Genomic DNA, 27,510 nt, shown 5'->3' on the forward strand with positions numbered 1-27,510 from the left:
AAAAAAAAAAAAAATCTGGGGCTCAGTTCTACTCTGTAACACATGGGATTGCCATGAGTTGGAATCAACTCAACAGCAACAAGCTGTATATGTAATATGTCCTTATTTTTCTCGCTGCTTTGAAGATTTTATCTTTGGTTTTCAGGAGTTTGAAGTATACTTATTGGGGTTTGCTGAGATTCTTGGATCTGTAAGTTGATATTTTTCACCAAATTCATGAAATTTCAGGTCGTTATTTCTTCAAATATTTTTTTCTGCCCCTTTTCTCTCTTCTCGTCTTCTGAGACACCAGTTACAATTTTGTTAGACTTTTAGATATTGTATCTCAGGTCCCTGAGGTTCTGTTTTATTTTTTTAATCTTGTTTCTCTCAGTCCTTTTGACTGGAGAATTTTATTTTTTAATCTGTCTTCAAGTTCATTGACCCTTTCTTCTGCCATCTCCAATTTGTTCTTAAGCCTATCCAGTGACATTTTCATTTGTTATTGTACTTTTCAGTTCTAGAATTTCCATTTGGTTATCTTTTATAGTTTTCCACTTCTCTGCCAAAATGCCCTCTGTTCATTCATTATGACCATCTTCTTCACTGAGTCCTTGAACATATTTATAATAGCTGCTTTTAAATTTAATTCCAACATCATCTTGAGTTGATTTCTACTGACTGCTTTTTCCTTGGATAGGAATCACATTTTCAAGTGGTTTGCGTATCTAGTAATTTTTTATTGCATTCTGAAACATTGTGGATAATACTTTGTAGAGATTCTGTATTCTGTTTTCTTTTGAAGAGCATTTACTTTTGTTTTAAGAGGCAGTTAAATGATTGACCTTCTATTTTGAATTTGTGGAGGCTTGGTTTGATGTTTATTAGGGGTAAATCTGTTTCAGTTTTGTCCTTAGTCCTAAAGCAAATCCTTCAGTCCTGGAACATAGTTCTTTCTTCTACAGCATGGCCTTTCTGTGGTTTCAATGAACAGCCCACGTGTTTACACAGCACCTCTAACTTGGCAGGACTTAAAATCCAAATTCTGTCTTTGCCTATGGCAGGCAGCAGCTGAAATCTCTGCTCAGGTCTTTCAGCCTTCCAGCTGTCATCTTCCTCTTGGATTCTTTGAGTCTCACTCATACATATATAGTTCAGGAATCAGTCCAGGATTTGAGGGAAGTTTATGTGCCGATTTTGGGTTGGTGCCCCCTTTGTAGCTGCCTGGTATTTTCTCCCTGTTTTCCAGCTGCTCTAGCTGACCCAAATTCCATTGTCTGGCACCTCAAGCCAATAGCACTACAGCTTTCTGCTTACATTCCAGTTGCCCATGCTGTGCCCTAGAGAGGACCTTCGGGGCCAGGGACTGGGCGGAAGCAGTATAAGCATGGATCTTACCCAGCACACTTCCCTTTTTTCAATGATTGAATTCCTTCTAGTTTCTGACTGATTTTGGGTGATCTCTAGTACCTTCAAACAGTTGTCTTTGATATTTTGTCTAGAGTTTATAATTGTTGTCTGTGGAAAAGTTAGCTCTCACAAGCTCTGCAGCCATTTCCCAGGCCAGAACCTCTGTACATTTGTGTTTACAAGCACCAGTGCAGCTGTGCCTGCCTTGGTGGTTATGACACACAGGGTGCTCAATGAAATGCTTGGAGTTGACCCAGGTGTCCCGCTCACCTGCCGTGGCATGTGGCCCTGGCACATCACAACCCAGAGGAAGTAAGCTGAAGGAAGTAATGAGCAGGGTTGGGTCAGGTTCTAAGCTGCACCCCACCTTCTGTGGACATACAGTTGCATGGTGCACATGTCCTCATACCTTGCTGAGCAGGGTACCATGGACATTTAAAAATAGAAAACATAACGTAAAGCCTTCATGCCAACATTCAGCAGTCATGCTTTGAGCACCTATAATGTGCCAGGCACCATCCTGGGGACAAAGACGTGAAGAAAGGAGACCCCTTTAGGGCAAAGGAGAGAAACACAGTCATTGAGAAACAGTATTCCACAGGGCCCTAAGCAGGTGCCTCACCTTGCCAGTGTCAGAGAAGAGCTTCCTGGAGGGGGGCCCTGTATTGACTCATAATCACTGAGGAGGAGTTAGCCGGGCAGAAGGTGGAGGCACAGCTTCAGGCTGAGGGAGCAGTATGGGCAAAGGCCTAAAGGCCAGATAAGGCCAGGTATGTGCTGTGGGAGAAATACAAGGCAGTAGCAGAAGGTGCAGCCCTGCTCTTACTGTGTGCAGGCCCCTGGTCTGCACAGCAGCCCTTGGAGGTGGGGGAGCGGGGGTCAGGAGCTTGTCCAGCCCGGTGAAGGCAGGATTCATTCACACTGTGTCTGGATCTCCTGGTGCAGTTTCCCACCCTAATGTGCCTGGGCACCAGGGAGCTGACAGGTACAGCACCTTGTGAGAGAGCTAAGACACTGGATGGGAGACTCTGACTTGCAAAGAACAGACTGACATGAACAACGTAGTCCATTTATACACCATCTCCCCTCCCAAGGACTTTGAGAAACAAATACTCCCCAAGCTATGGAAACCCATACCACTGGCTGATCGTTAGGACTTTATTATTAAAATCACCGGCCCAATCCCAGCCACCACAGGCAGAACAATGAGCCATTGAAGTCTGGCCGTCTCACCTCCCACAGACCCTCTCCTGCTGGCAGGGACCTGGCACTGACACTGGAGGGGAGAGCTGTGGTGGCAGCCTTGTGCCCTGGCTGCACCACTGCACCCTCAGGGGGTCCCTGGGGCCCAGGCATAGGTCTTCTCACCTGTTGTGTGGGACCATGAAGAAAACATGTCCAGATGTGCTTGGGTCTCCTCAGACTTTTCTGTCACGTATCTCAACTCCTTATAGCTCAGGAGTTAATCATGTCTGCTTCAGGGACATTTGTGGATATGAAAATTCTTCAAAAATGCTGAAGACACATAAGGTGCCATTAACTGTTCTCACTAAATGTGGGCTGCATGTCTCACTGATACTATTATAAAAACGGGGCCCATGGGTGTTCCCATCTGGGCTGGGGTGCCTGGTGGTAGTGTTCACACATATGCCTGGTACCCAGAGAGGGGCTGGCTACAGGGAGTCCTGGTGGGTTGGTGGCCACCAGTCAGGGAAGGGAGCTGGGCCAGCTGGCTCCTACCTCCCAGCTGCTACGTAACTAGGTCACATTGCTTTTTGTTTATGGTCCCACTTTATTCCCAAGCATTTTGTGTTATTTGATCAGCAGTTATAAGCCAAAAAGATCTAAATTTTATTAAAAAGAAAAGCTTCATGGAACTGCAAGGCCCAATCCTTGTCCCATGAAACCCTAGAGGCTGGAGTCAGCAGGCTGGAGCTGGACTGGCCTCACCATCATTTCTGCTATTGCCACAGGCTTTGAATTTCCTGCCGGGAAGAAGCCAAGCAGGGCTGGCCAGGCAGCTTGAAGGCCCAGCTGTTTTCTGAGCTCGCCCAGGCTACTCGGGGCTAGATTTTCCCCCTTGGGTGCCCAGCCCCCTGCCTGTCCCTGATGTCTATGACGGTGAGCACTTCTCTGCAGGCAGCAGGCCCTGCCTGGAGCGAAAGAAAGCCACAAGAACCCGCTGGGGGTCATCTCGAAACACAAACAGCACAGGGGACAGAGTCCCTTTGCTGCCCACCAGGAAGGCCCTGATTGCCCACTCAGATGGCGCTGGCAAGGTTGCTGGGCCCCCAGCTTGAATTTCGGGATTAGGGAAACCTGAGCCCCATAAACCGCGTCAGGGCTGGGATTAAGCAGGCTCGGGTCTAGGATGCTTTGCCGGGCCCAGCAGGCCGATGTCAGCATCCTCCTTGCTACCCTCGTGGTCACAGGTGTTTGGCTTGGGACCAGGATGTGCAGGACTCTGGAACAGTCAGTTGGCAGGGCCAGAAACGCGAAAGCTTGCTGGGAGCTGGGCCGTGCAGCAGGGGCCGGCAGAAGGGGGAGGATGGGTTCCCCTTGTATCCACGGGGATGTGGGGAGAAGCAAGCGTGGGCTGGTCAGCCTGCTTGGACTGGGTCTGCTGTCCTGTGATCAAGCTCATACAGGTCCAGAAGCAAAATCTGTAAAACGGGCCCATAGTCTCATTTCTCCTCCCTCCCAGGGTTATAGGCTCCAGCACCAGAGCAGGTGTGAGCGCCCTCACCTCATGACACTGTGTGGACAATGTAGGCACACCAAGTCCTCGGCACCCAGCTGGTGTGCAGGGAGGCACAGCTACTGCTGCTCGTGCGAGGAGGACTGTGGGCGCAGCAGGAGGTAGGCGCAGCTCTCAGCCTGCAGGCGCTCAGGTGTCTGCTGCCATCCCCTGCCAACCCTCACCCTGCCACGGTGGACTCAAAACAGGAAGTGGTGACACCCACCATGTCAGAGACTCATGCCTCTTGGTGTCACCCGGCCTACCTCTGCCTCATGCTGGGCTGCCAGAGGGTGTCAAGGAAGGAGGGGTGAGCTGGCAGGGCAGGGGGACCCCAGGCTGGCCTTGAGAGGACAGGGCAGCTTCCTTAGCTTCCAGCTGCATGAAGGCAGAGACCCCCGGGCTGGGCGGTGGGGTTCTTGGGTGGGTCTGGTGGGGGCCTGCAGCCTGAGCACCTCAGCTGTCTGTTGTGAGCTGTCTGCACTCCCCATCTCCTGCCATCAGTCCCAGGCCCCCTCTTCAGGGACCCTGCCAGGCCTCCTGTGCCCCTTTGGCCCTTGGTCCAGCCCTGCTCTGTGAACTCACCTTCCAGGCCACCCAAGACAGTGAAGGACCTCAGGGCCTGCCAGACAGCATCACAGAGGGCTGGGGATGGACGAACGAGTGGTGGCTTGGCTGCCTTAGGGCCAAGACTGAGGTAGAGGGAGTGGCTGAGCCTGAGTGCAGCCCAGGCCGCTCCTCTCCTGCCCACTCCCACGTCATTACGCAACCCGGAGCCACAGCAGAACATGCAGGACGTCGCCGGGGGTAATTGTAGGCTACACAGAACAATCCGAGGAATTAAAATCGTATTTTCATTGCACCATAAAAACATGCAAAGGCGGCGGGAAGGTGGAAAGCACCTGGCCTGTGGTGCTCCAGCCCCACCTGCCACCCCTCCCTGCGCTCCCCTTTGGGTGTCGGCAACACCCAGCGGCCTCGTCCTGGGGCCACGCAGTGAGCTGGAGCAGTGGGGCACCACAGGACAGAAACCACAGCCAGCCTCCTCTGGATGCTCCTAATCAACTCGCTAGACCCACGTGCACAGGGCCCGCCCTGAGGGTTGAGGCTGGGGAGCCCTGTGTGGGTGGTCCCGGGAAGCCGCCTGTCTGCACGCCCTGTCCTGCCAGAGCCTCAGCTTCTCGTCCCAGCCCCATGGCTGCCTGGGGGTTCCAGGGTCCCAGTACACCACCATTGCAGGAATGTGTGGGGTGTTAGTGCTCATAGGGTCCCCTGAGCCCAGTCCAGTCCACTGGGCGCCACAGCCAGCCAAGAGTGTGTACTGACAAGCCCTGGCCCAGAGGGCAGTCGGGGTCCGCTGTTGTGGGCTGGGCTCCTCTTTGCATCCTTTCACCTGCCCACAGGAGAGCCCCATGCAGGCCATGGGCGTGTGGGAATGGAACCTCAGGGCTACCCGGCACAGGCCTCAGAGCCTCCAGCGAGCACCCATGGCATCTCTGTGGCTGGATGTCGAGGGTTATGTGGCTATCTGCAGGCCCCACAGAGCCTGGTGGTGACCAGTGGGCAGGCCTGTGGACATTTTGTTCCCTCCTAGAGGATAGTGCAGGCCGGTGGACTGGTGGTGAAGACTGTCCTCCAGACACCAGTATGGTGAAAGCAGAGCTGACAAACAGTGTAGATGTGCGGGCACAAGTTCCATTTGGAGAGAAAAGGGGTGTGCAGAGAAAACCACCCAGAGAGGGCTATGGGGTCACGGGAACATGGGGGCAGCACTATGGGCCGTCTAAGGCGGGGGCACTACTGGCCAGCGGGCCTGGTAGAGAAGCCAAAGGCCTCACCACAAAACGCTGCCCCACTTGGACCACGTCTCCTCAGAACGTGGTGCATTATTTTTACAATCAGAAAGGCCGTTTTCAAACTCCTAGATGTGACCCAGGCAGGGGCTGCTCCCAGGGCCAGAGGGGCCAGCACGGCACCTCCCGCAGGTCCAAGGTTAGCTGATGTCTGCAGCAGGTCACCCTTTGCCTTCAAGACGGGAAACCTCCACCTCTCTGAGGCGCGCCCTCCCCAAGGACCTGCTGGAAGCGGGCGTATCGGCAGCCGTGCATTAAATGGGACACGGCTGATCTCGCTGCACTTGTCGAGGTTAGCAGGCCCAGCGTGCTTGGCATCTTAATTGGGCGTCTGAGAGCTGTGCACCCGATTCACACTAGCCGTCACCAGGCTTCATTCAGCCCATTAAGGTGAAAAGACATTCCTTTGTTTGCTGACAAGCAGGGTCCCATCCACGGCTCCTGGCCGGCAGACTAAGTGATGTTTTCTTAAGGAAGACACCCGATTAGCTGCCGCAAAGCCCCAGCACAATGCGGCCCTGCCTGCCCTGTCAGCACCGTCTCCTCAGTGACTGACGGGTGCGTTCCCTCGATGTCGAGCCTCAGTGTGGGGATTAGCCTGAGCACGGCTGACAGCCTGACTCGAGGCCACAGCAGGAGTGTAACGAGGAGCTGGACGCTCAGGGATGGGGTGCTTCAAACGCACCGCTGCCATGCTGTTCTGCCACCACGCCTGTGGTTGGCCACCCTTCTCGATGTGAGGCATGCAGAGAGCTGTGAGGGTGGCCTGGGCAGAAGGTCCCAGAAGAGGCATGGTGGGATCCTGAGACCGGGTACCTATGGGCCTGAAGCCGGCAGCCGCAGAGGTGTGGGGTGGCGGCTTCCTGCTGGAGGCAGGAGGGTCAGGGTCTGCCCAATACTGGCCGTGCACTGCTGGGAACACAGATGCACACTGCTCCAGACAAGCCCCACTGACCCAGTGCCCCCCACCCTGCCCACCCCATCAGGGACACCACAGGCAGAGCACACATCAGGAAAACACCCTCTTTATTTGCACTCCAGAAACGCCAGGGGGCTCAGATGTGGGCAGCCCACAGGGTGGGTTTCTGCACAGATCATCATCAACTGGCGCCAGGGGCCGATGGGCTGGCCCAGGACGGGGAGAGGGTGCCGGTAGGGGGCTGACAGCCCCACTTCAGCCATCTCGGCAGGGCACACAGGCAGTCTGTGTAGACATGGCCACCGCACGCTGACACTCTCTCACAGGGTCTCCAGGGGGCGCGGTTTGCTTAGGCTTGGCCTCCACGCCTTCTGCCACAGAGGCCAACCTAGGGCAAGTCCTGCAGCCGACCTGCAGGTGCACACTGGGGTTAGCACAGCAGCCACGGTGCCCACCGCCTTGCCCCGGCAGTGAGGTAGGCGCCCCTCCCTTCCTCCCTGCCTCTACCCCAAGGCAGGTAGGTGCGTCACCGGGATCGCAGCACTGTCATAAAAATATTTTGAAATGATAAAAATTTATAGCAAGCTTCTTTTTCCCAGGGCCCTTAACAAAACAGCTCTGCGAGACTGGATTTGCCGATAAGAGCCTCCTCAGGACGTCCTTTGTTTCTGTGTATCAAAGGCAGCCTCGCTCAGAGGGCTGTGGCGGGATGCAGCCCACAGGATATGCCCTGGGAGCTGCCCCAGACCCCTCAACCCAGCCAGTTGAGGGGGGAGGCCCAAAGGACCCAATCCTGGGAGGGGCTGACAGCTCTGGGTGCACACGTGGGGCAACTGGCCCCAAGGAAGGCCGGAGGAGAGCCCCGCTCAGACTTGGAAGATGAGAAGTCCCTGAGCACGTGCACCCCTTCACAGAAGCAAAGGAGGGGCTTGTCACTTCTTCCTCCTCTGAAGAGAGTTTTAGATGAACAAAATCCCCTGAGGCTTCCAGCCACCGCTCCTTCAGTCCGGCTTTTGAAAAGTTGTAACAGAACCAGATGTGTAGATGGGTGGTGTGCAAGGGGCAGCGTCTCCACCTTCTGGGCATGAAAGAAATGGGAGCCATGCCTGCAGCCCACGGTGACCAGCGACTCTGAGCCCGCCCTGAGCATCTCTGCGTCGGGGTGCACCGCAGAGGGCGGGGCCTGAGCAGGGGAAGGACAGGGCTCAGCTTTGCCTCTCAGCCACTGTGGGCTTGACACAGGGCACAGACCTCACTGGCTCATGGTGGCACAGCAGATGCAGCCCTTGCCATGTGCCTGGTGAGAGTAGCTCTCAGTGGCCTCAGACACCCCAACCCACGTGCTCATCCACAAACACAGCTTTCCACACACGCGTACCTGGATGGGGGCTCTGAGAGGTCTGGCGTCGGTGACGACAGCAGTAGCGGTGGTAGTTGTACGCTGGTGCCCGGTCCTTGCAGGGATGGCAGCTTAACCTCAGCAGCCCGTTACGGTGGGGTCCAGGCCCGAGCGCTTGGAGATGCGAAGCTTGGCCACCTCCTCGGCACAGGTGGGGTGGATACCCACTGTCCGCATCACTTGTGCGTAGGAGGCCCCACACCTGTACATGGGGACAAAGGTGAGGCGTCAGCCATAGGGAGGTCAGCTCACGTCCCACCGTCCACTGAGTCTCCTCACTGTCCCCTTCCCCTCACCCTCGCCTCTCTTCTCTATCCAGCAGCCAGGAATACCTGTCACATCTGTCAGAGCTGTCCTGTCTCCCTCTGAGTAAACGCTCAGTCCCTGCCACGGCCAAGCAGGCCCTGCCGCTTGGGGCCCCACCTCCCTCCACCCCAGCCACCACCTCCTGCTGCTCCGAGCCCACCAGGCACACGCACCAGCCTCGGCCCACCTCCAGGCCTCGGCTCCAGCTGCTCCTTCTGCCTGGCTTGCTCCTGGAATTGCCTGGAATCAACCAAACCCATTTTCCACTGCAGCCTGCACCCCAGCCTGGCTCCCACCTGGCCCCGCTCAACTTTCTCTTCTGCTCAGCACCCAGCACTTCTCACACAGGGCACAATGACTGTGCTCAAGTTCCCACTGCATGGACAAGGGCCGTTGGCCCTGTTTGGGGCTGTGTCTGAGCACTGACATCTTGCCTGGCACAGACCTGGTCCAGCCCTACTGCCCACCCAACAAGGAGCACAGGGCGGGCTGTGCAGAAGAGGCTCAGTGACCCAGGCTCTCCATCCTGGCCTCCCCGGCCTCCTGTGAACTGGCCCTCACCCAGGTTCCCTAGCCCGTCTGCCCAAGATCTCTGGATTAAGGGCTGCCTGTGGTTATTCTAGACATCTGCACATGCCTGTGCACACCCACAGCGATCACCCACATGCTCTTCACCTCCTCAAGGGCCACAGTGTGTGGATACTGGGTGCACCCAGGCTGGGCACCAACAGGGCACGGATGGCGACAGGCTCCATTTCTTGCCATTACAGACAAGGCTGCAGCAAATAGCAATGCATTTATCTTTGCAGACGTGTGTTGGAAGATCTGGTGAATAAATTCCTGATGTGAACAAAGGGTGCGTGCATTTCAAATGTGGGCAGGAGGGCAGTTCCAGTTCACCACCCTCCTCCTGACAGTGTCTTCCCGCCTTCAGCGTCTCCCCTGTGCAGATTCTGGGAAATTATCACCACTAGAGCTACAGCTGCTCATCAAAAGGTTGGCAGTTCGAATCCACCGGGTGCTCCTCGGAAACCCTATGGGGCAGTTCTACTCTGTCCTATAGGGTTGCTATGAGTCAGAATCGACTCGATGGCAACGGGTTTGGTTTTTTTTGGTTTTGACACTGTCAAACCTTTGAATTCTCACCAACCAAAATGGCTTCTTGGTGTTTCAATTACATTTTAAAATTCTGAATGAGGTACAGCAACTTTCCAGTAGTTATTTTTATTTTCCTTTCCCATGAATTGCCTATTCATGTCCTCGCTTTTTTCCACTGGGTTGCTTACCTTATTATTGTTATTGATTTTTAAGAGCTCTTTGTATATCAAGGAAACAAGCTCTTGCCTGTTGCATTATTAAAAGTAGCCATCATATTTAAAGAGCCTTTCCAGAGGCTGTTCCTGGAAACTGTGTATCAGTGTTAGCAATAGCATCCGCATGCCAGGGTACAGATGGAGATGGCCCGTAGGAGGGCCAGGCGCCATGGGTCAGGTCCCAGAAGTCACCTGCAGTCACTCTCCTCACTCCCAGGGCAGACCCCCAACCCCTGCACCCAGGCTCTGAGCAGGACTCTGGGTAGAGCCTGGGCCATATTTATGGGCTTTCTTCCAATAGCCACTCTAGACTAGACATCCAAATGATGGCTCTGGCTCGGATGCTACTCTGTGATGGGCATCCCTGCGATTGGGGGCTACAGACACATGCTCTCAGAATGTGAGCCCAGCTGGGGTCCTATCTCCTGGACCCAGCCCTCCCTGCTCTCCTCTGCAGCCCCAGATCAGGGAAAACCTGACCCTACAACCCGGGAATCCACCCTGACTGTGCGTGAAGGCCAAAGAGGCCAATGGTGGGGCCAGACACTCGCTGCCCTGTGTCAGGGTGGCCCCAAGGCCACCTGGTGGGAACCACGAGGGGAGGGAGCACACCTCAGGGGCCAGGCTGCCTGTGGGCAGGGTCAGGTGCCCCGGAGCATCTGGCCTGGACCCTCGGCCCAGACGGCCCCTCTGACAGCCTCTCAGGGTGGCAGTATCTGTTCCTGGCACCCCCAGACCATCTCCATCTCCATGCCCTTCCTTGTCTACAGAACTCCTGCATCCACCTGCCCAAGGATGCCTTTCTTCTCCAGGCTGGCTGTCAGCCACACCCATATGCCCAACCTCACTGGGGCCCAGGCTGCCTGCATACCCTCTGCAATGTGGGCAGCCTCCTCCTGTGCCCACACCTCCGCTCAGCCCACAGATGGGCTCACTGCTGCCACTTGGGTGGGTCTCAGCTGTGCTCCGGCACCTCCTGCCTCCTGATGGCCCTAGATCGCCTGCCTGACCTCCTCACTGCCCCAAACAATCCACCCCAATCCCAGAGCCATGGCCTCTGCATCCTGCAGCAAAGGCCCAAGGCCAGCCCCAGTGCCCCACAAACACACGGCCTGAGCCTAAGACCTAGGCAACAGCCAGGCTCGGGAAGCCATGCTGCCACTCCATGGGCATCTCCAGACACACTGCCACCCTCCAGCCTTCCCAAGCCAAATCAGCCTTGCTCACCACTCCCCGCAGGCTCGACCAGTGGCGAGGGCCTCAACCCTGGTGCCTTAGGCTGTGTAGAAGAGGCCCAAAGAGTGGACCCAGCATGGTGGTCCCCAGGGCTGGTGGGGGTGTGAGCCCTCTCTCCTCAGCCCCGGGTGGCCAGCTACAGATGGACACCCATGTGTCTTTGGCTCAACAGCATTTGGCTGGAGAAGAAAGCAGCCTCTCTTCTAACTGAACCTGCCACGTCTGAGCAAAGGACCAGAGAATCTCTGCTGAAAACATGCACAGTGCTACATAAAAGCAACATAACACACAGGATTTTTCATTGTAGTGCTGCCAACATTTAGCAGGGACACTCAGTCCTAGCATAACGTAACAGCAGACATTCCTCAGAACTTACTTGATCCCCAGAGCAAATCCTTGAGTGACTTCGCCTGCATTGGGGCCGAGGAAGTGCAGGCCGAGCACTAGTTGTGGGGGTTCCCGCAGACACACCATCTGAAAGCCACAGTGTCAGCCAGGGGAGTGGGGAATGGACCCCAGCGTATGCCCCACCCCCACCCTGGCAGAAGCCTGTGTGGGCAGCCTCGAACACATGCGTGGCCCTGCTCAGATGCAAAGGGCCCAGCAAGGCCGCACTGAGCTGCAGGGATGAGGAACGAGAGCCCACACGGGGGACAGCAACATGGCTTGGCTCCACGGGAGTAAGTCTTGGGGGCCATATAGGGCTCCCTCACCCCTCAGCCACCTCATTCCCTCCCTCCCTCTTACTTCCTGGGCATGCCCCCGCCCCTGCCACCACAAGGACACCCACCTTTATGTAACACTGGGACGAATCCCGCTCCGCCACGGTGAACTCCAGCGGTTTATAATACGCGTGATAAACCTGGGTGACAAGACACAATGGCCTGTGGGCATCTGATGGCTCCGATAGTTGTTTTCCCAGTTGATGGGCAGGGCAGGCAAGAGGTGAGAGGTTGGGCCCGCAGGTTGTGGTCCGGGTGAACCGTGGCTCAGGCTGGCTGCGGAGTGAGTGCATCCCTCTCTTCCACATGCAGGCAGCCTGCAGCCGAGCCACGTGTCTGTAAGACAAATCTTCTCCTGGGCAGGTCTCTGAGGGGTGGACACCCAGGCCCAGAGACCCCTGTACACTACAGCAGCAGCGCAGGTGAGTGCCAGGCTGGCCGAGCCCTAATCATCCACCATCCATCCAAGTCACGCCACAAAGCCCTGCTCGGGTCAGGCCCTGCACTGCCCAAGGCTCAGTGTAGGCCACCAGGAGTGCCAGCCCAGAGCTCACACTACACACAGGTGCCCTGACACCCACACGGCGACCTCGGGCAGCTGGGTCTGGGGTCGGCAGGATGTAGGAAGTGGTGGTGCCCCCACCCGCCCCAGCAGAGGGCAGGAATAGGCTGGCGGGCAGCCACGAAGACTCCCTCGGGCACCCTGGTGCTGGCTCAGCCCTCACTGGAGCGAGAAGGCAAGGGCAGGCACGGGGTGGCCGGCCCACACCGGAGCTGTTGGACGAAGGCTTTCAGCACCCGCCAAGGGCTCGACAGCATCTTTGGGGCTGCGACAGGGTAAAAAATGAGCAGGGCCCTCACATGTGCTGCACAGCCATTATTAATTAATTGAGCTTCAGAAAATAATGTTTTAACTAAAACAGAATTGAAAAGAAAACAAACAAAGGGTATTTGGCCATTCAACATTGTGAAACATAAAACAACATTATAAAATGCCACGAACATATGTCCCAATGTACTTGTGATGAATCAAACAAAAATAGCAAATAAAGTGCTGTGAGGGAGGCCGGCCTGTCAGCCATGTCCTGTTGATGGAGGAGACTGGAGTGCTTGGGGAAGGGGCAGACCCTGAAACCCAGTGACTCGCTCCCAAACGGCACCAGACCCCCCCACGGTGGCCGCACAGGGTCTGGATTCTCCAATGTGCATGAAAGCCTGACAGCCACAAGAGGAAACCGTGCAGACTCCTCTAGCACTCACAGTGTGGCAAATGTTGAGGGTCTCCCAGCATCCCACCAGGCCACTTCAGGACCTCGGCCCACTGGCTGGAGCAACCCCGTGGAATGGCCTTGTCAGTGGAAACCCCCTTCCTCTGGTGAGTGCTAGGAGGTGGCACTGGGCCTCTCTGGCTGAGTTGGGGCTGCTGGGCCCTGCAAGGACTGGCAGAGTTGTGGGTGAGGACTGTGGGCCAGGAGCTGGGGCAGGGGAGAGGTCATGTCACAGGGAGTAGCAGGAAGGTGAGGGGCTTGAGGGCGGGGCTAGGCTGGGTCTGACCCCAGCATCTCAGTAGAGGGAAGGCAGGAGGGGACTGAGGGGGGGTCGGGGCGCTCCACCAGGTTCAGAGGTTGGAAGACAGCCAGGAGAAGCATGGTGAAGTGAAGATTTCCCAGACCTAGGGGAGGTATGAGAGAGGCAGAGCCACTGAGGCTGCCTGGTCCCTGTGACTTCAGTGACAAAATCAAGTCTGCTTGTTAGAACAGGCCCAAGCAAGCCACTGTCCTGTAACCCCGACCTGGAGACCCCCACGTCAAGACACCCCAATAGCACTGGCCATACCTGCAGAGTACTGGGGCGGTGCTGGGGCTGTTGGGCGATAAGCCTCTTTCTTGGTACCTCCTTGGGCTTGGAACAGGGCAGCCTGGGGCCCCTCCCCTTGTTACCATGACACAAGATGGTGGATGGCACTGGGAACCAGGGGAACTGAGCCTCAGCCCCACCCCACAGGCTTCCAGAAGCCATGGCCACCCCTCGTTTTACTCTCCAAGGTCTCCATCCTACGTTTCCATGCCTGCCACACCCAGCCATTGTTCTGCACTCCCACGCCCTGCCCTGCCAAGCTAGCTGGCCTGGCAAGCCTCAGGCTGCCCATCTGAGAAGCGGGGACACTGACATCCCTGCTTCCCAGGCCTCCGTTAAGGAGGACCCCTCAGTGGGGCATGAACGCGGCACAGGCATTATCGGCAGGCGGGCCATTGCTTGGGCACTGACTTACCTCGACATGCTCTTGTCCGTGGCGAGCCACAGCCTCCTCCTCCGACAACCCCACGCAGCCATACTCCAGAGGGGTGAAGACTGTCGTGGGAACCTGAAAAGTAGGTCCCCATTGAGCACATCTTTCAGGCCCCCACACCTGAAGACCCCAGTCTACAAGAACAGCGACAGCAACCCAGGACCCCAGACGCTGCTGGCTGGCAGCCTGCAAGCCCTGCAGACTCACTGCATTCACCCGTTCCTGGGTGATGCCCGCAGAGCTACCCCCCATGCACACACACACACATATACATGCACATACACACATATCAGCACTTTCACATGCATGTGTATGTACACACATGCACTGCGGCACACACAAGTACGTTCACACACACCTGCACACACCAACAAGGTATACCCGTGTACACATATATGCATAGGAACATACATGCAGACCACACAGAAGTATACACATATGCACACACTGTGCACGCACATACACATACATGCACAGCTGCACACACCTGTACACATGTATGCACACTCCTGCACACATGGACAAAAATGTATGTGTGCGCCTGCATACACATGCACACACACATGCACAGCTGCACATATGCAAGTACACAAACATGTACTTGTGTACACATACATGCATGGACACATGCACCCTCAGCCCCAGAGGAGCAGCACAGCCTTTTCCAGGCTGGCCCCGGCGCTGTATGGGAGAAGCAATCACTCACGTTGTCGTACTCCATCAGATCCAAGGACTGACCGAAGAGCCGCTGGGCTAAAAGCTTCCCTGCCATGATGGCTGTGGGCGTGAGCTCAGGCCGCCCCTGCCAGGAGGAGCACAGGAGTTACTTCAACAGGGGCAAGGGGGTGAGTGAAGCCCCCCACACCACCACCCAAACGACTGCCCATCGCCTTCCTAGTGAGGGGGCTCCCTCTCAGGAACCCCAAACGTGGTCTGCCACGGAGCCGCAGGGAGGTTAACACCTCCACCACTTGAGGCACAATCTCCTGCATGGAGGAACAGTGGGACCTTCTCCAGGCCCTTGGTGGGTTTCTCTTATTCTTTACTTTGCTCCCCTCCAGCTGCCCTAGGGAGATGCCTGTGGTTACACACAGCCATATTTACGATCCACCTTCTGGAAGGGAAGTGGGCTGCTAACAACCCCTGCCCCTGCCACCCTCGATCACAGTTTCTCTGAATCCGGTTCTTTGAGTTGGTGACCACGAAAAGATGCCCCCACTACACAGCTCAAAAGATCCTGCTACTGTTCACGTTATAGGGGCAGTAGTAGTTCAGTAGGAGCACTGGTGGTTCAGTGATTAAGCGGTAGGCTGCTAACCAAAAGGTCAGCAGTTCAAACCCACCAGCCTCTCCGACAGAGAAAGATATGGTAGTCTGCTTCTGTAAAGATTTACAGTCTTAGAAATCCTATGGGGCAGTTCTGCCCTATCCTATAGGATTGCTATAAGTCAGAACCAACTCGATGGCACTGGGGTTTTGGTTAGTGGCTCAGTGGCAGAGTTCTCGGCTTCCATGCAGGAGATCCAGGTTCAATTCCCAGCCAATGCATTTCACACACAGCCACCACCCATCTGTCCATGGAGGTTTGTGTGTTGCTACGATGCTGAAGAGGTTTCAGAGGAGCTTCCAGACTGAGACAGACTAGGAAGAAAGGCCTGGTGATCTACTTCCGAAAATCAGTCAGTGAAAACCCTATGGATCCCAATGGTCCAATCCACAACCGATCATGGAAATGGTGCAGGACAGGGCAGCGTTTCATCCTGTTGTGCATGGAGTCACCATGAGTCAGGGGCTGACTCCATGACTGGTAACAACAACACCGTTTGCATTAACTAAGATTCAGGCTAAAATGGGCCCAAGAGCATTCTGGGTGATCCTGATACGCAGTTTCACTTTCACACCACAGCCCACGACAAATCTCAAATCAGGGCGCTGTTCTGCTGAAGACCCCTCTGGTCCCAGGATATGTCCTACTCAGAGAACAGGAGGTGGCACTGCCACCGGTTTCCTGCACGCGTCTGCTCAGGGCCAGCTGCCAATCACCTCTGCAGCAGGAAATGCGGATGCTGTTTGGCATTCCAGAAATGAATGGAGATCAGCGGAGATAAAGCTGTGCAGGCAGCCTGTGCATTCCACTGGGCCTGACTAACTGCGGAAACAACCACGCACACGGTGCGCAGTATCGCGTTAAACAATGCCACCCCACCCATCCACCCAGAGCTCTCCCCAGAGGTCGCTGCAGCAGTGGGCTTTTAACTCTTTCAACTGCTCAGAGTCATTTTTCTAACAGAGTGGATTTAATTTTTTAACAGATGATGCTTTGCATGTGCAATATATTTCTAGCAGCACAGTCTGAACCATGATGGTTTCCACCTCGGTGTTATGAGCCCTGGAGCCGGGAGGAGCACATTTGTGCAGCTGACAGAGCTCTAACTCGCTGGTGACGGGGGGTGCGCAGGCCCATGTTTTCATTTGTCCACAGATAAGCGCGGCTGTAATGCACACGGCGCTTCTCTGCCAAGAATGCTGGTGTTGTCTCAGGGTGGAGCACGCACAGAGCACGCAGTCAGAGAACGCCGTGTCCCAACTATTCAATGCAGAGGCCATGCTTTCCAGAGGTAACGCCTGAGAAACTGCACGGCCAGATAAACGGGCTGGGCCGCGGGGCAGTCCAGGGCATGCAAAGCCATTCACCTCCTTCACACGAACCGAACTGACAAGGCTGACCGGGATGGTTGTAAGTGACACAGTTCAGGGGAGGGACCAGGAGCTCTGGACCTTGCCGAGCTGTTTCCGCGCACACGCACGAGCCCTGTCTTGCCTCGATGGCTGGGGAACCTCTATCCAGAGGGTGGCTCTTAGAGGCCTGCATCTGCAGCAGTCGGTTCCAGTGTCCTCCAGGCCCCATGCACCATTTCCTAAGCCTGGTTTCACAGGAGGCCTGGCGGGACTAGAAAGATGGGTATGGGGACAGCCGCTTGGCTCATGTCTGGGCACTAGCTGGCGGGCAACTGAAGCAAGAGGGGTTTGCTTGGTGATGAGTGGGCACCATTTCTGGGGATAGGTATCAGACAGGCTCAGCGCCAGGAACAAAGGGAAGGCCCGGCCTTGCATAACCCCTGCCCCAGCCCATGTCCACAAGAGTGCCAAGCTCTCTTGAGCCCACTGCCTGGCGTGAGCAGGGCAAGGACCACAGCAGAGCATGGCAGGCGGGGCTGAAGGAGGGATGGTCCTGCAGCATCAGTGACAACTGTGGCCAGAGCCCACGCGGGGACCCACTCTGCCTCAGACACTAGCTCCCCTTCTCGCCCAGGCTCCTCCCTGGCAATGCCCAAAATGGGTTCCGTGGAGGGCCGGGTGAGGGTAGGCAGGGTGGTGAGGGCACTCCCCTGCTCCCGCCTGATCCCCTCACCCCGAGGTCTCTCCTGACCACTGACAATAAACATCCTCCGATGTCTAAAGTGTTCTACTTACTTCCTTGTCATCTACGACCCCCATCAGAATGTCACCTGTATGAGGACCAGGACCTTTGGTATCTGTTCCTGTGTTGCCTGGAACACAGCTGGAGTCAGTAAACATGTGATGGACGAAACCTATCGGCATGTCACGATGCCACACGGCCCCCCAGCCATGCCAGAGCCCCTCCCATCCAGGGCGTGCTGGCCAGGCCAGGGCAATTGCTCCTGAAGGACTGAGGGGGTGTGGGGCCTCCATGATTAATCAGCCCACATTCTCTTGGGAGCCCGGAATGTGAGGAATGGGATGCTGACTAAACATTCTTCAGCTGACAAGTGTCGACTCCACAGCATCTTCACCACAACCTCACAAGGGGGTGCTACAGCCCCTGTTTCCAAGGCAGAGATGCTGCCACAGTCACATGCTGCGGGGGCTGGGTCCTCACCCCGTGCAGCTGTTGAGGCCCTATCCCTTCCGCAGGTTGAACCTCCCTCCCTGCCCTGGTAAGGATGTCCTAGGTCTAGGCTCTGCCCCCTGCTGATGCCCACAGTTCAGACGTGTAAAGTAAGGCAAGGAGGTGGGAGTGGGGCAGGTGGGCCTTCTGGGGGCCCCGTGTGGGGATATGACAGTCCCAAGGCCCTGTCCTAGCAGCTGCATTTCCAGGATGCTGAGCCTCCAGACCAGCTTTGGCAGTCGAGGCCCCACCTTGATGTGCACTAACCAAAGCCCATGCTTGGCAGCCGAGACATGAAAAGATGCGCAACCGAATTTGCTAATCATGTCTTCTCGCTCAGTCAGCAGCCTGTTTTTTTTAAGTCCTCTTGTATCCACCCTCCACATGAAGGACGAGCATTCGAGAGGGCAGAGCCTAATACCCAGCCCTCCCCAGAGCACATGCTCTGACAGCTCCTGGAGGCTGGTCTGCAGCCTCTGTGGTTGAGGAGAGGCACGAGAGCCACGCACAGCCCAAGCCTGGCTCAGGCTGGAGCGGGGGACAGGTGCAGGGCACAGTCCCTACCTCCGCCACGTCTCCAATGGCATAAATGTGGGGCACGGAGGTGGCTTCCCGGGCATCAACCACGATCTTCTGATTGTCGGGGTTGGTATTTACTCCAGCCTTCTCCAAATTCAGACTTCTGGTTTCTGGAGCTCGACCTGAAGGAAGCAAAGAGGAAGGCTGAAAAGTGTTCTTTAGCCATTTGACCTAGATATTCACATTTTCTTAACCAGATTCCTTGGTCTGACTTAAAACATTTCTGAGAACTGGTGAAACATGAAGGACACATAGCCTTGAGGGGCATCTGTGAGTCTGAGATAAACACTCACAAATAACACGGCTGAAAAGGCACATCACACAGTGGCCACAACTGTGACCGATGTATAAGACAGGCAGGTGCACCAAGGGGATTGCTGGCATCAGGTGAGCAGGGCAATGGGGACCTCGCCCATGCTTGCCTGTGGTCCCGCGGCGCCGGGTCCACAGCTTCCGTGGGATTTCATCCAAACTGTTGGCCCTGGGCGTCTGTCTTCCCTGCCTCCGTCCCCCACAGCATAGCATGCGCTGTCAGGCAATGAGAATAATACCCCCAGGCCTCGTCTTGCCTATCCTGGGTCTCTGTGTGTGGAGAGCAAAGCTAGGCCTCCTTCAAGGGCCCTGTCTAGACCACTAAAGCAGAACCAGACACGCCCTGGTGACACCCTGAGGCTGACTCTCAGGCCTGGCCGGGAGCCCAGGTAAGGCCTGATGCTCTCCTCCTGTCAGGCGCCTGGTCTCAGATACCAGTGCCACCACCAGGTAGGGTTCCATGAGACCCGCATCCATGTGCATGTCCCCTAGCCTTGAAGGGTGAGAGCCATAGATTCCGGGACCCTAGCAGGGTGCGCTAGCCCCCACAGAGCACTTGAGGGGTCTATGGGTTTTTGGTGGTGGTGGTTTTTTTCAGCAAATAATTTGAGACTCTTCCATTTCTCCCAGAAGGTTTCCTGGTGGCTGCGGCCCATCAGGAGCCACGGAGGTGGGGATATGACACAGATGAGGAGCCACACTGTTCTCAGAAGCAGGGAGGACCCAAGAGTAGAGAGCTCAGGGCCTGTAGCCCGTCTCTGGAGAGTCCCAGGAAGCCCATCTCCTTCTCTCTGTCAGGAAAATGCAACACTCGACAGTGGGCCAGTGGGGCCACCATCTGCCAGCCTGGGCCCTCCTCTAGAGCCCCCTGTGCAGCAGGCTTCTGATCCCAGGGGGAGACCAAGGCATGGCCACGTGGACCTGAGGAGCCAGCAAGGAGCCGTCCCTGCAGTGCCCCGTGCCTGCCCACCAGGTCAGACATGGGCAGGGCTGCCAGGTGACTTGTCTGGTGCTCTGCTAAATCCTGGAGGCGAGGTGCCTGGAAAGCCCGGCTCTCTCCACAAGACTGCTACTGAGGGGAGGACAGTGAACAGGAGTCGAATCCCGAGGGCTTGCTGCCCGCGCCCTGGTCAGCCCATGCGGCTAGGTTCCAGGGCATTGCCAGGCGGGCGCTAAAGCAACTCTATGAGGATGAGGGGAGGGGCTGGGCTGCTGGGTGACTCCGGGGCATTGCTGGGCCCCGGTGCGTGTGGTGGTGGGGAGTCCCAAGTGCAGCGGGGCCAGGTCAGCAGCCAGCCCTGCTACACACATTGCTGACCACATCTAGGCCCCTCACCTGTCTGCCTCGCGGCCCCACCCCCAAGGTGGGTGAGCATGGTGAAGCAGCGTGGCCACCCCAGCCCCCTTGGCAGCTCTCTGGTGGCAGTGGGTACCTGCAGACCACACCAAGCTGCTCTTGGCTCCACTGCTGGTCTTAAGCTTGTCCAGGTTCTGAGCCCAGGTGTGCCTGGTGGCCACAGAGGCCCTGACCTGCCTAGATAGGCCCCAGCTCTGCCTTCGGCCCTAAACCTGGCCTACACTGGCCTCCCCACAACCCCTTCTTGAGCCTTGCCCCTAGTGGGGTCTCGCCAGGGCTTGGAAGGGACAGCCATACCCCACACCTGGGCCTCGGTCAGCCTGAGGTCCACGTGCCTTGCCCAGGCCACAGGTCCTTCCATCCTTCTGCCGGCCACACTCCTGAGGGCGGATGTAGGCCACCATCATGGGGCCTAGCCCAGCCAACTGGACAACTGGGGACTTGTTCCCCAGCCCTGACAAGCCCATGTCACATTTCTCTCCCTTCATGTCCTCTCTGTGTACCCTCACAGATCCCCCTTTTCTCAGAAAGGCTCAACTGATGTCACTTTCCCCTTTGCTACTCTTACTGTACGATGTGAATCATACATTATCCTGTTTCTGACAACCCAGAGGTGGGCTGTCCCCCATGGCCCACCCAAGTTGGGGATGACTCAGCACTAGAGGTAAGCCCAGAAGGCACTGAGTCCCTCATGAATCAAGATGCCACAAAAGCTGCCTTCTCTGCCTCAGGAAACCTGGGGTCAGCTGTGAGCAATCCTTCCCTGGCCACGGCTGCCCACCTTCCTCAGTGTCCAGGCCCTGTCCTGTCCTGACTGTGTCCTTGGCTACCCCGCCCCTCTCCCCCAGGCCTCCTCCCTCCCTGCCAGGCCTTCTCAGGCTTCTGCCCACTCCCATGCACAGCCCTGGATATAGACTATGCTCTGGGCTCTGCCTGGTCCTCCCTTCTAGATCCCAGGCTGGCTCAGTTGATGCCTTGGAGCTGATCCAGGCTGCAAAGCCAGCATTCAGAGACTTCCTCCCTTGGGCAGGCGGCAGTCTAGGCCGCATCTGTCCCTTGATGCACTTGAGAACTTCGACAGGCCTCTCTTCTCTGAAGCCTCAGTGTCTGCATCTGTAAAATGGGCCAATGTGGGAACCAGATGAGATAAGAGTGCACCCCCTGCCCCATTTCACTGGCCCTGCAGGTCCCTGAAAGCCACATGCCTGTGGCAGGGCCTGGCTCCTCCGTCCCCAGTCCCTTATCCTGGTCACCCTGCCTCCTATGCCCTCCCTACCCTGTATGGGCCTATCCTCTGCCTCTGAGGGCAACTTCCAGAGCCTGGGCCCTCTCTTCACCCATGTGGCCATCATCCAGAACCTCTGCCAAGACTCCCTCAGCCCTTCCACCACCCATCACAGCCCTGACCAGGTCACTGCTGGCCAGCAGGTTGACACCAGCCCCACAGAGTGTGAGACCCTTTGCCTCCACATCCCCAACACCAGGGCTGCATGACATTTTCCAGATCAGAAGCCATTTTCACAGGCGCTAAATTCAACCAATATGAATAAAACACTTTCGCCAAAAATACCACAAGCAAAATCAAAAAACAAATGAGAGGTTCTGAAAAGATATTTCATTTAAGCCACAGAGCAGGGGTGGCAGCCTCTGTGCACAAAGGACCCTGGAGCCACAGGACAAGACCAACGCTGGAGAGAAAGCAGGCCAGAGGCACAGAGAGTTCACAGAGGAGGAAAAGCAGCCTGTTCACCTTCCTGCATAACCGAATGCACATAACATATGGACCTGCTATTTCCCACCTCCTGAGTGGGCCAAAGCACAGAGGTGCAGCCCCAACCTGCTGGTGCAGGCACTGCCAGGGACTGAGATGGCTTACCTGGGGGGAAGGGCCTGTGCATCTGCCTGGGGCTTAGCAACTCAGCCACATCGTAGGAGCACCAGTAAACTCACCACAGGGTGCTGCACTGCAGCCTGGTCTGTGACAGCAAGGGTCAAAAGCCACCCAGGGGTCCACCCATGGCGACACTGGATGAACCACAGAGCACTGCATAATGGGGCCCTGGGAAGCACTACAAGGACGAGGTGGGTCTTCCTATGCTGATATGAGGGTCCTCTGAGGTGGAGCAGGACATGAAAACAAGTATAGAGAAGGCACAGGGTATGCTACCCTTTGTGTAAGAGTAGAGGAAATGCATACATGCACACGTGTACACATGTACACACACATACATGTATACAAATGCAATATACACACATAGATACATATGCATACATAGATGCCAACATGTACATGCATAAACACACATACACATACATATATACATATACACATGCACATAGATACACATACAAATGTACACACATGCATACACACACATACACATATGTATACATTGCAAAATAATCAATGAAAAGATAAACCAAGACTAATACCAACAGTGATTGAAAGAAAGGGAGGGAACAGGGGAGAGAAGACAGAGATGGAAGTCAGATTTCACTAAACACATCTTGTTATATGACTTCTTTTTCTTCACTCATATAAATGGTTCATACGTTCAAAAAATAAAATTAAATCAGAAAGGGTAAAAAAAAATCCCTAAAATACGTAAACAACCTAAAACGAATGAACCTAACTGTATAGAGGTTGGTGACAACACACAGAGAAACAATTGCTCAAGAGACCTAAGGAGTCCATATTTCGACTATACATCCTTAGAGAACAACATTCTAAACAAAAATCAAGTTGCAAAGACATCTTCAATGTCATTCAAAGAAGACAGTTAAAATCTTATAATGTCAAATTTGAACTGGAAATTCATTTTTTTCTTTTAAAAAACACAAACTTCCTGGCTCTATCCACCGAAAAGTTCTAGAAGCAATGACAACCCAATAGCAATATGCACCACTAGTCACAGATCATGGTCCCTAAATCCCACCTCACTGATGGGAACCAGGTTCAGTGGGGTCTGCCGACTCAGACCCAGACATTTTGTGGATGGAACAAGAGTATGAGCAGAGACCGACGCAGCCTTTCAAGGGCCCAGGCACCAGCGTAATGGGACCATAGGCCTTAGAATTACCGGAACGGAAGACATGGAATATACCAAACCAATCTGTTTGCAAATGAAAAAAAAATTCTTGAGGAAGCTGAGTCTCCTGTCCTGGAAGTGTGTGAGGCCCACAGGGGTGTGTGCATCTGTGGGGCGGGGCATTGCACTCTACGCAGGACCTGCCTGTGGCCTGGTGAGGGGCCTGTGCTTAGCTGGCACCTCGTGAGTCCCAGTGGGGTCCTTCCTGCAGCGCTCCACTCTTGACCCACCGCAGTTCCAGGGCTGCCTCCAAAGAGCCCTCTACCCTCCCCAACTGCATTTATGCCCGTGAGGTCATACCAGGCACAGGCAGCGTGTCACATGTCACAGTAGGCTCACGCTTCCACCCACCTCCAGACTGTGTCTGTGTGGACAGGGACGTGGTCTGTGTCCCCCGGGCCCAGCAGTGGGACACTGTGTGAGGGACCTGTGGGACGCAGTTTCCCATACCCTGCTCAGAATTTCAATTCTGTGAAAAGTAGGATGGAAGCCATCTCCTGGGCTCCAGGGGTTTCAGGCTACAGGCCCAGCCCTCGTTCTCTGCGCCTGTAGTGCTGCCTGACAAGCAGCCTCACTTCCATACGTCCAGAGCCAAGAAGAGCCGGGCCAGCCAGGTCTCTGACTGACCATACACCTGCTCCCCGAGGACCACAGTTGACTCAGTGCCCATCTTGTTTTGGGGTTCAGAGGTCAGGAGGGGCCAGGGATGGCTGTTCCCCAGGGGCATCAGCACTGCTTCCTCTCGAGCTTGACAGTGTGGCCCCAAGGAAGGTGGCATATGGGCCTTGTCAGGCCCAGCTGCCCTCAGAGGTCCCATTTTTTCCCCAAATTCAGATGAACGCCATCTCAGACTCAGGGTGAGTGGCCTGGCCCAGCCAGCGGGTGGGGCAGTGCAGCAACGGGGGGTTGGCTCGTCTCGGCTTGTAGGGCTCAGGGCGACTCCCAACGTGAAGGTGATTTAGTTTCAAAGGCATATTCCCACAGCTCAGGGACAGTGAGCATGCAGCCAGCGCATGCTCGTTCCAGTGTAAGTGTGGGGAAGTCTAAGCCCCTGTGAAAGAGAAAACCCTAAGTCGCCAGCTGGTCTCCTCGAGCTGGAAGTCAAAACAGAAAGGCTCTGCTAAGCCACACTTCTCACGCTTGTAGGGAGGCTGGCTCCAGCCTCTTACTGCTCGTCCACATGAGTCGGGTGCTTGGGCGGCACAGATCGCGAATCAGACCAAACAATGCGATGCCAGGCCTCGTCTGGAAGCCTGCTGTGGACATGTTCTTGGTGGTCTCCACCTGTAGACGGTATTGTGCTTTTCTGCTTAAGTCAACACCAGGCACTAAAGGAGTAGGGATCTAGGCCCGAGGACATATGGATTGGAACATGCCACCTGGGCCAATGTCTTGCCCCTGAACGAGGTGACCTAGACTTCTGGACCTCAGGACACAGAGGAGCCCTCGGGTGTTTGGGAAGCACCTGCTGAGGAAGGCTCTAGGCTGCCTGAGCAGAATGGAGTCAGTTTGGTGAGCTGGGAACCTCTCTGGTCAGAGTTCCTCCGCAGGCCCCAGTGCTGGGATGTGGCCGGCACCAGGGTGCAAGGCCCACCGCCTCCTGTCACCACTCTGCATCTCAGGACCAACAGGCAGGCGGGCAGAGCTGGCAGCTGGGGACTACAAGCCTGCACTCCCCACCTGGCCGGTCACAGGAGGCCGAGAGCATCTCCTCACGTACCTCATGGTAGCTGTGGACCTGGGGGTGCCGAGGGCCGGAAGGAGATGAGACAACAGTGTAGGTGAGGAACTAGACAGCGTCCACAGCCCATTTCACACTCGGGATTTTCTAGGACACAGAAATCGGGTTGCTCTGTACATAAATGTGGAAAGCATATGGGAGCACAGGAATGAAGCCACTAATACAAAGAAATACGTGGATGGCGGGATGGGAGAAGGGATGGATTAACGATACAGTGTGAACACCAGGCAGGCCGGGGGTGCTCAATCGACATTTCTGGAGTGAACATGATGAACAGGCACAACAGGCAGCCACACAGCACTAATAAGAGCAGTGTCCGCCGGGTAAGGGCTGTGTCCCCAGGCCTGTGCAAGGAAGCCCTGGTAGGCAGGGGTCCAGCTCAGCCCAGGCACCCACACCCACCTCACAACCTGAGACCTCGCCATGGGCCTCACTAAGCAGCAACTGGGCATGATCCCCAAAGTGGCCACAAGGACAGAGGTGTGCTGGTAGCAGTGCCAGTCAGCCATGATGCTCAGTGACCTCGGACACACCCTGGAACCCACTAATGTTCTGTTTCCTCCTGCTCAGAGCAGGGTCACCTCCCCAGGTGCTGGGGGACCTGATCAGACAGTGGATGCCACCTGCAGCACAGTGCCAGAGCCCAGAGGAAGGTGCAGAGCGGGGTGCTGGGGGTCGAAGCCCAGCAGCCACCAGTGGCAACACCCAGGCTAGGGAGTAAGTAGCATAAGAAGACACAGGCAAATGTGCCCTGAATCATTTCCCTGATCATTTTCCTCTTATTAAAATTTTTAAAATGCACATATAATGGTGATAGCGCAGCAGAGAATTTGGGGACCCGGGGTCCCTGTCTACCCTGCGCTGCACGTGCATCGCCATCAGTCAACCCTGCCACCACACGTCACCTCCTCCCTGCTTCACAGGATCTGCCTGTACTTCCAGCGGTGGGTTTGCCAAGTGCTGCTGTTTCTGGGTGGGACGATGGGTGGCTCTGCCTTTATGCTTTTCTGGATGCACCGATGGCAGTGGTGGAGCACTGGTCTGGGCCCGTCTTGGTTTACTTCCCTGGGGCAGGTCCTTGGAGGAGAGACAAGCAGCCATACAGATGGGGGCGCTCTTGTCACACACAGCCCCGTACCCAACAGTGTTATCCAGGCAGAGGCAGCTCAGAGGCTTCATTCAGCGCTGCTACAATTTGCACTCTGTGACGACTGGTGAAATTAAGTTGTTTTCAGCTGTGCATTAATTACCACTGTCTAAGTTAGCTAGTGCTGCTATAACAGAAATACCACAAGTAGATGGCTTTAACAAAGAAAAATTTATTATCTCACGGTTTAGGCTAGAAGTCCAAATTCAGGGCGCCAGCTCTAGGGGAAGGCTTTCTCTCTCTTGTTTGTTCTGGGGGAAGATCCTTGTCATCAACCTTCCCCTGTCTAGGAGCTTCTCGGTGCAGGGACCACAGGTCCAAAGGACACACTCACTCCAGGCTCTTCTTTCTTGGTGGTATGAAGTCCCTCTCCTCTCTGCTTGATTCTCTCTTTTATATCTCAAAAGAAATTGACTCAAGATACAACCTAATCCTACAGATTGAGTCCTGCCTCATTAACATGACTGCCTCTAATCCTGCCTCATTAACATCATAGAGGTTAGGATTTACAACACATAAGAAGATCACATCAGAGCACAAAATGGAGGACAACCATATAATACTGGGAATCATGGCCTAGGCAAGCTCACACACATTTTAGGGGGACACAATTCAATCCACAGCAACTGTTATTTCCTCTTTTGTGAACTACCTGTTCCTGCCTTTCCTCAAAGGAGCCCTGGCGGTGCAGTGGTTAAGTACTCAGCTGCTAACCGAGAGCTTGGTGGTTTGAACCTACCAGCCGCTCCACAGGAGAAAGAGGTGGCAGTCTGCTTCTGTAAAGATTTACAGCTTTGGAATCCTATGGGCAGTTCTACTCTGTCCTACAGGGTTGCTACGAGTCAGAATCGACTCGACAGCAGTGGGTTTTTTGGTTTGGCCTTTCCTCAGTCAGTTATAGACATCACCACGATTGTCTTGTCGTTTTATGTAACAGATGTGGTGACCCTCTGCCCCGTCTTCTGCAAACAATGGTGGCACCTAAACCTCCACCTCCTCCTCTGAGCCCGCACTGCGGAGATGCACGGCTGCACCCATGTGCCTGGTGGGCGGCTCCTCCCTCGCCAGGCCAAGCCTCTCTGCTAACTGGGAAGGTCCATCAGGGGACCGTGTGACCACGGCATTCCCACATGCTTCTTGCCTCCCCGGGGCCACACAGTGACTCCAGGGAGCACAGCCCTCCTCCGTCCCAGCACAAACCTTCCTGGGAC

At 55.4% G+C, this 27,510-nt stretch overlaps 1 protein-coding gene across 1 annotated transcript in view; it reads right to left on the reverse strand.

Annotated features, from left to right (window-relative positions):
- Window positions 1-7,851: 7,851 nt before the first annotated feature.
- TXNRD2 (thioredoxin reductase 2) overlaps window positions 7,852-27,510 on the reverse strand; it is an 80,674-nt gene continuing 61,015 nt past the window's right edge. The window contains exons 12-17 of the mRNA XM_004390086.3: window positions 18,639-18,775; window positions 14,871-14,966; window positions 14,147-14,239; window positions 11,943-12,014; window positions 11,529-11,626; window positions 7,852-8,499 (exon numbers count right to left, since the gene is read on the reverse strand). Coding sequence (XP_004390143.1) covers window positions 8,376-8,499; window positions 11,529-11,626; window positions 11,943-12,014; window positions 14,147-14,239; window positions 14,871-14,966; window positions 18,639-18,775 — 620 coding nt within the window. The 3' untranslated portion in view covers window positions 7,852-8,375. The remainder of the gene's footprint in view (window positions 8,500-11,528; window positions 11,627-11,942; window positions 12,015-14,146; window positions 14,240-14,870; window positions 14,967-18,638; window positions 18,776-27,510) is intronic.

Source organism: Trichechus manatus, unplaced genomic scaffold (genome assembly GCF_000243295.1).
Source record: "Trichechus manatus latirostris isolate Lorelei unplaced genomic scaffold, TriManLat1.0 scaffold00282, whole genome shotgun sequence".
NCBI lineage: Eukaryota > Metazoa > Chordata > Mammalia > Sirenia > Trichechidae > Trichechus > Trichechus manatus.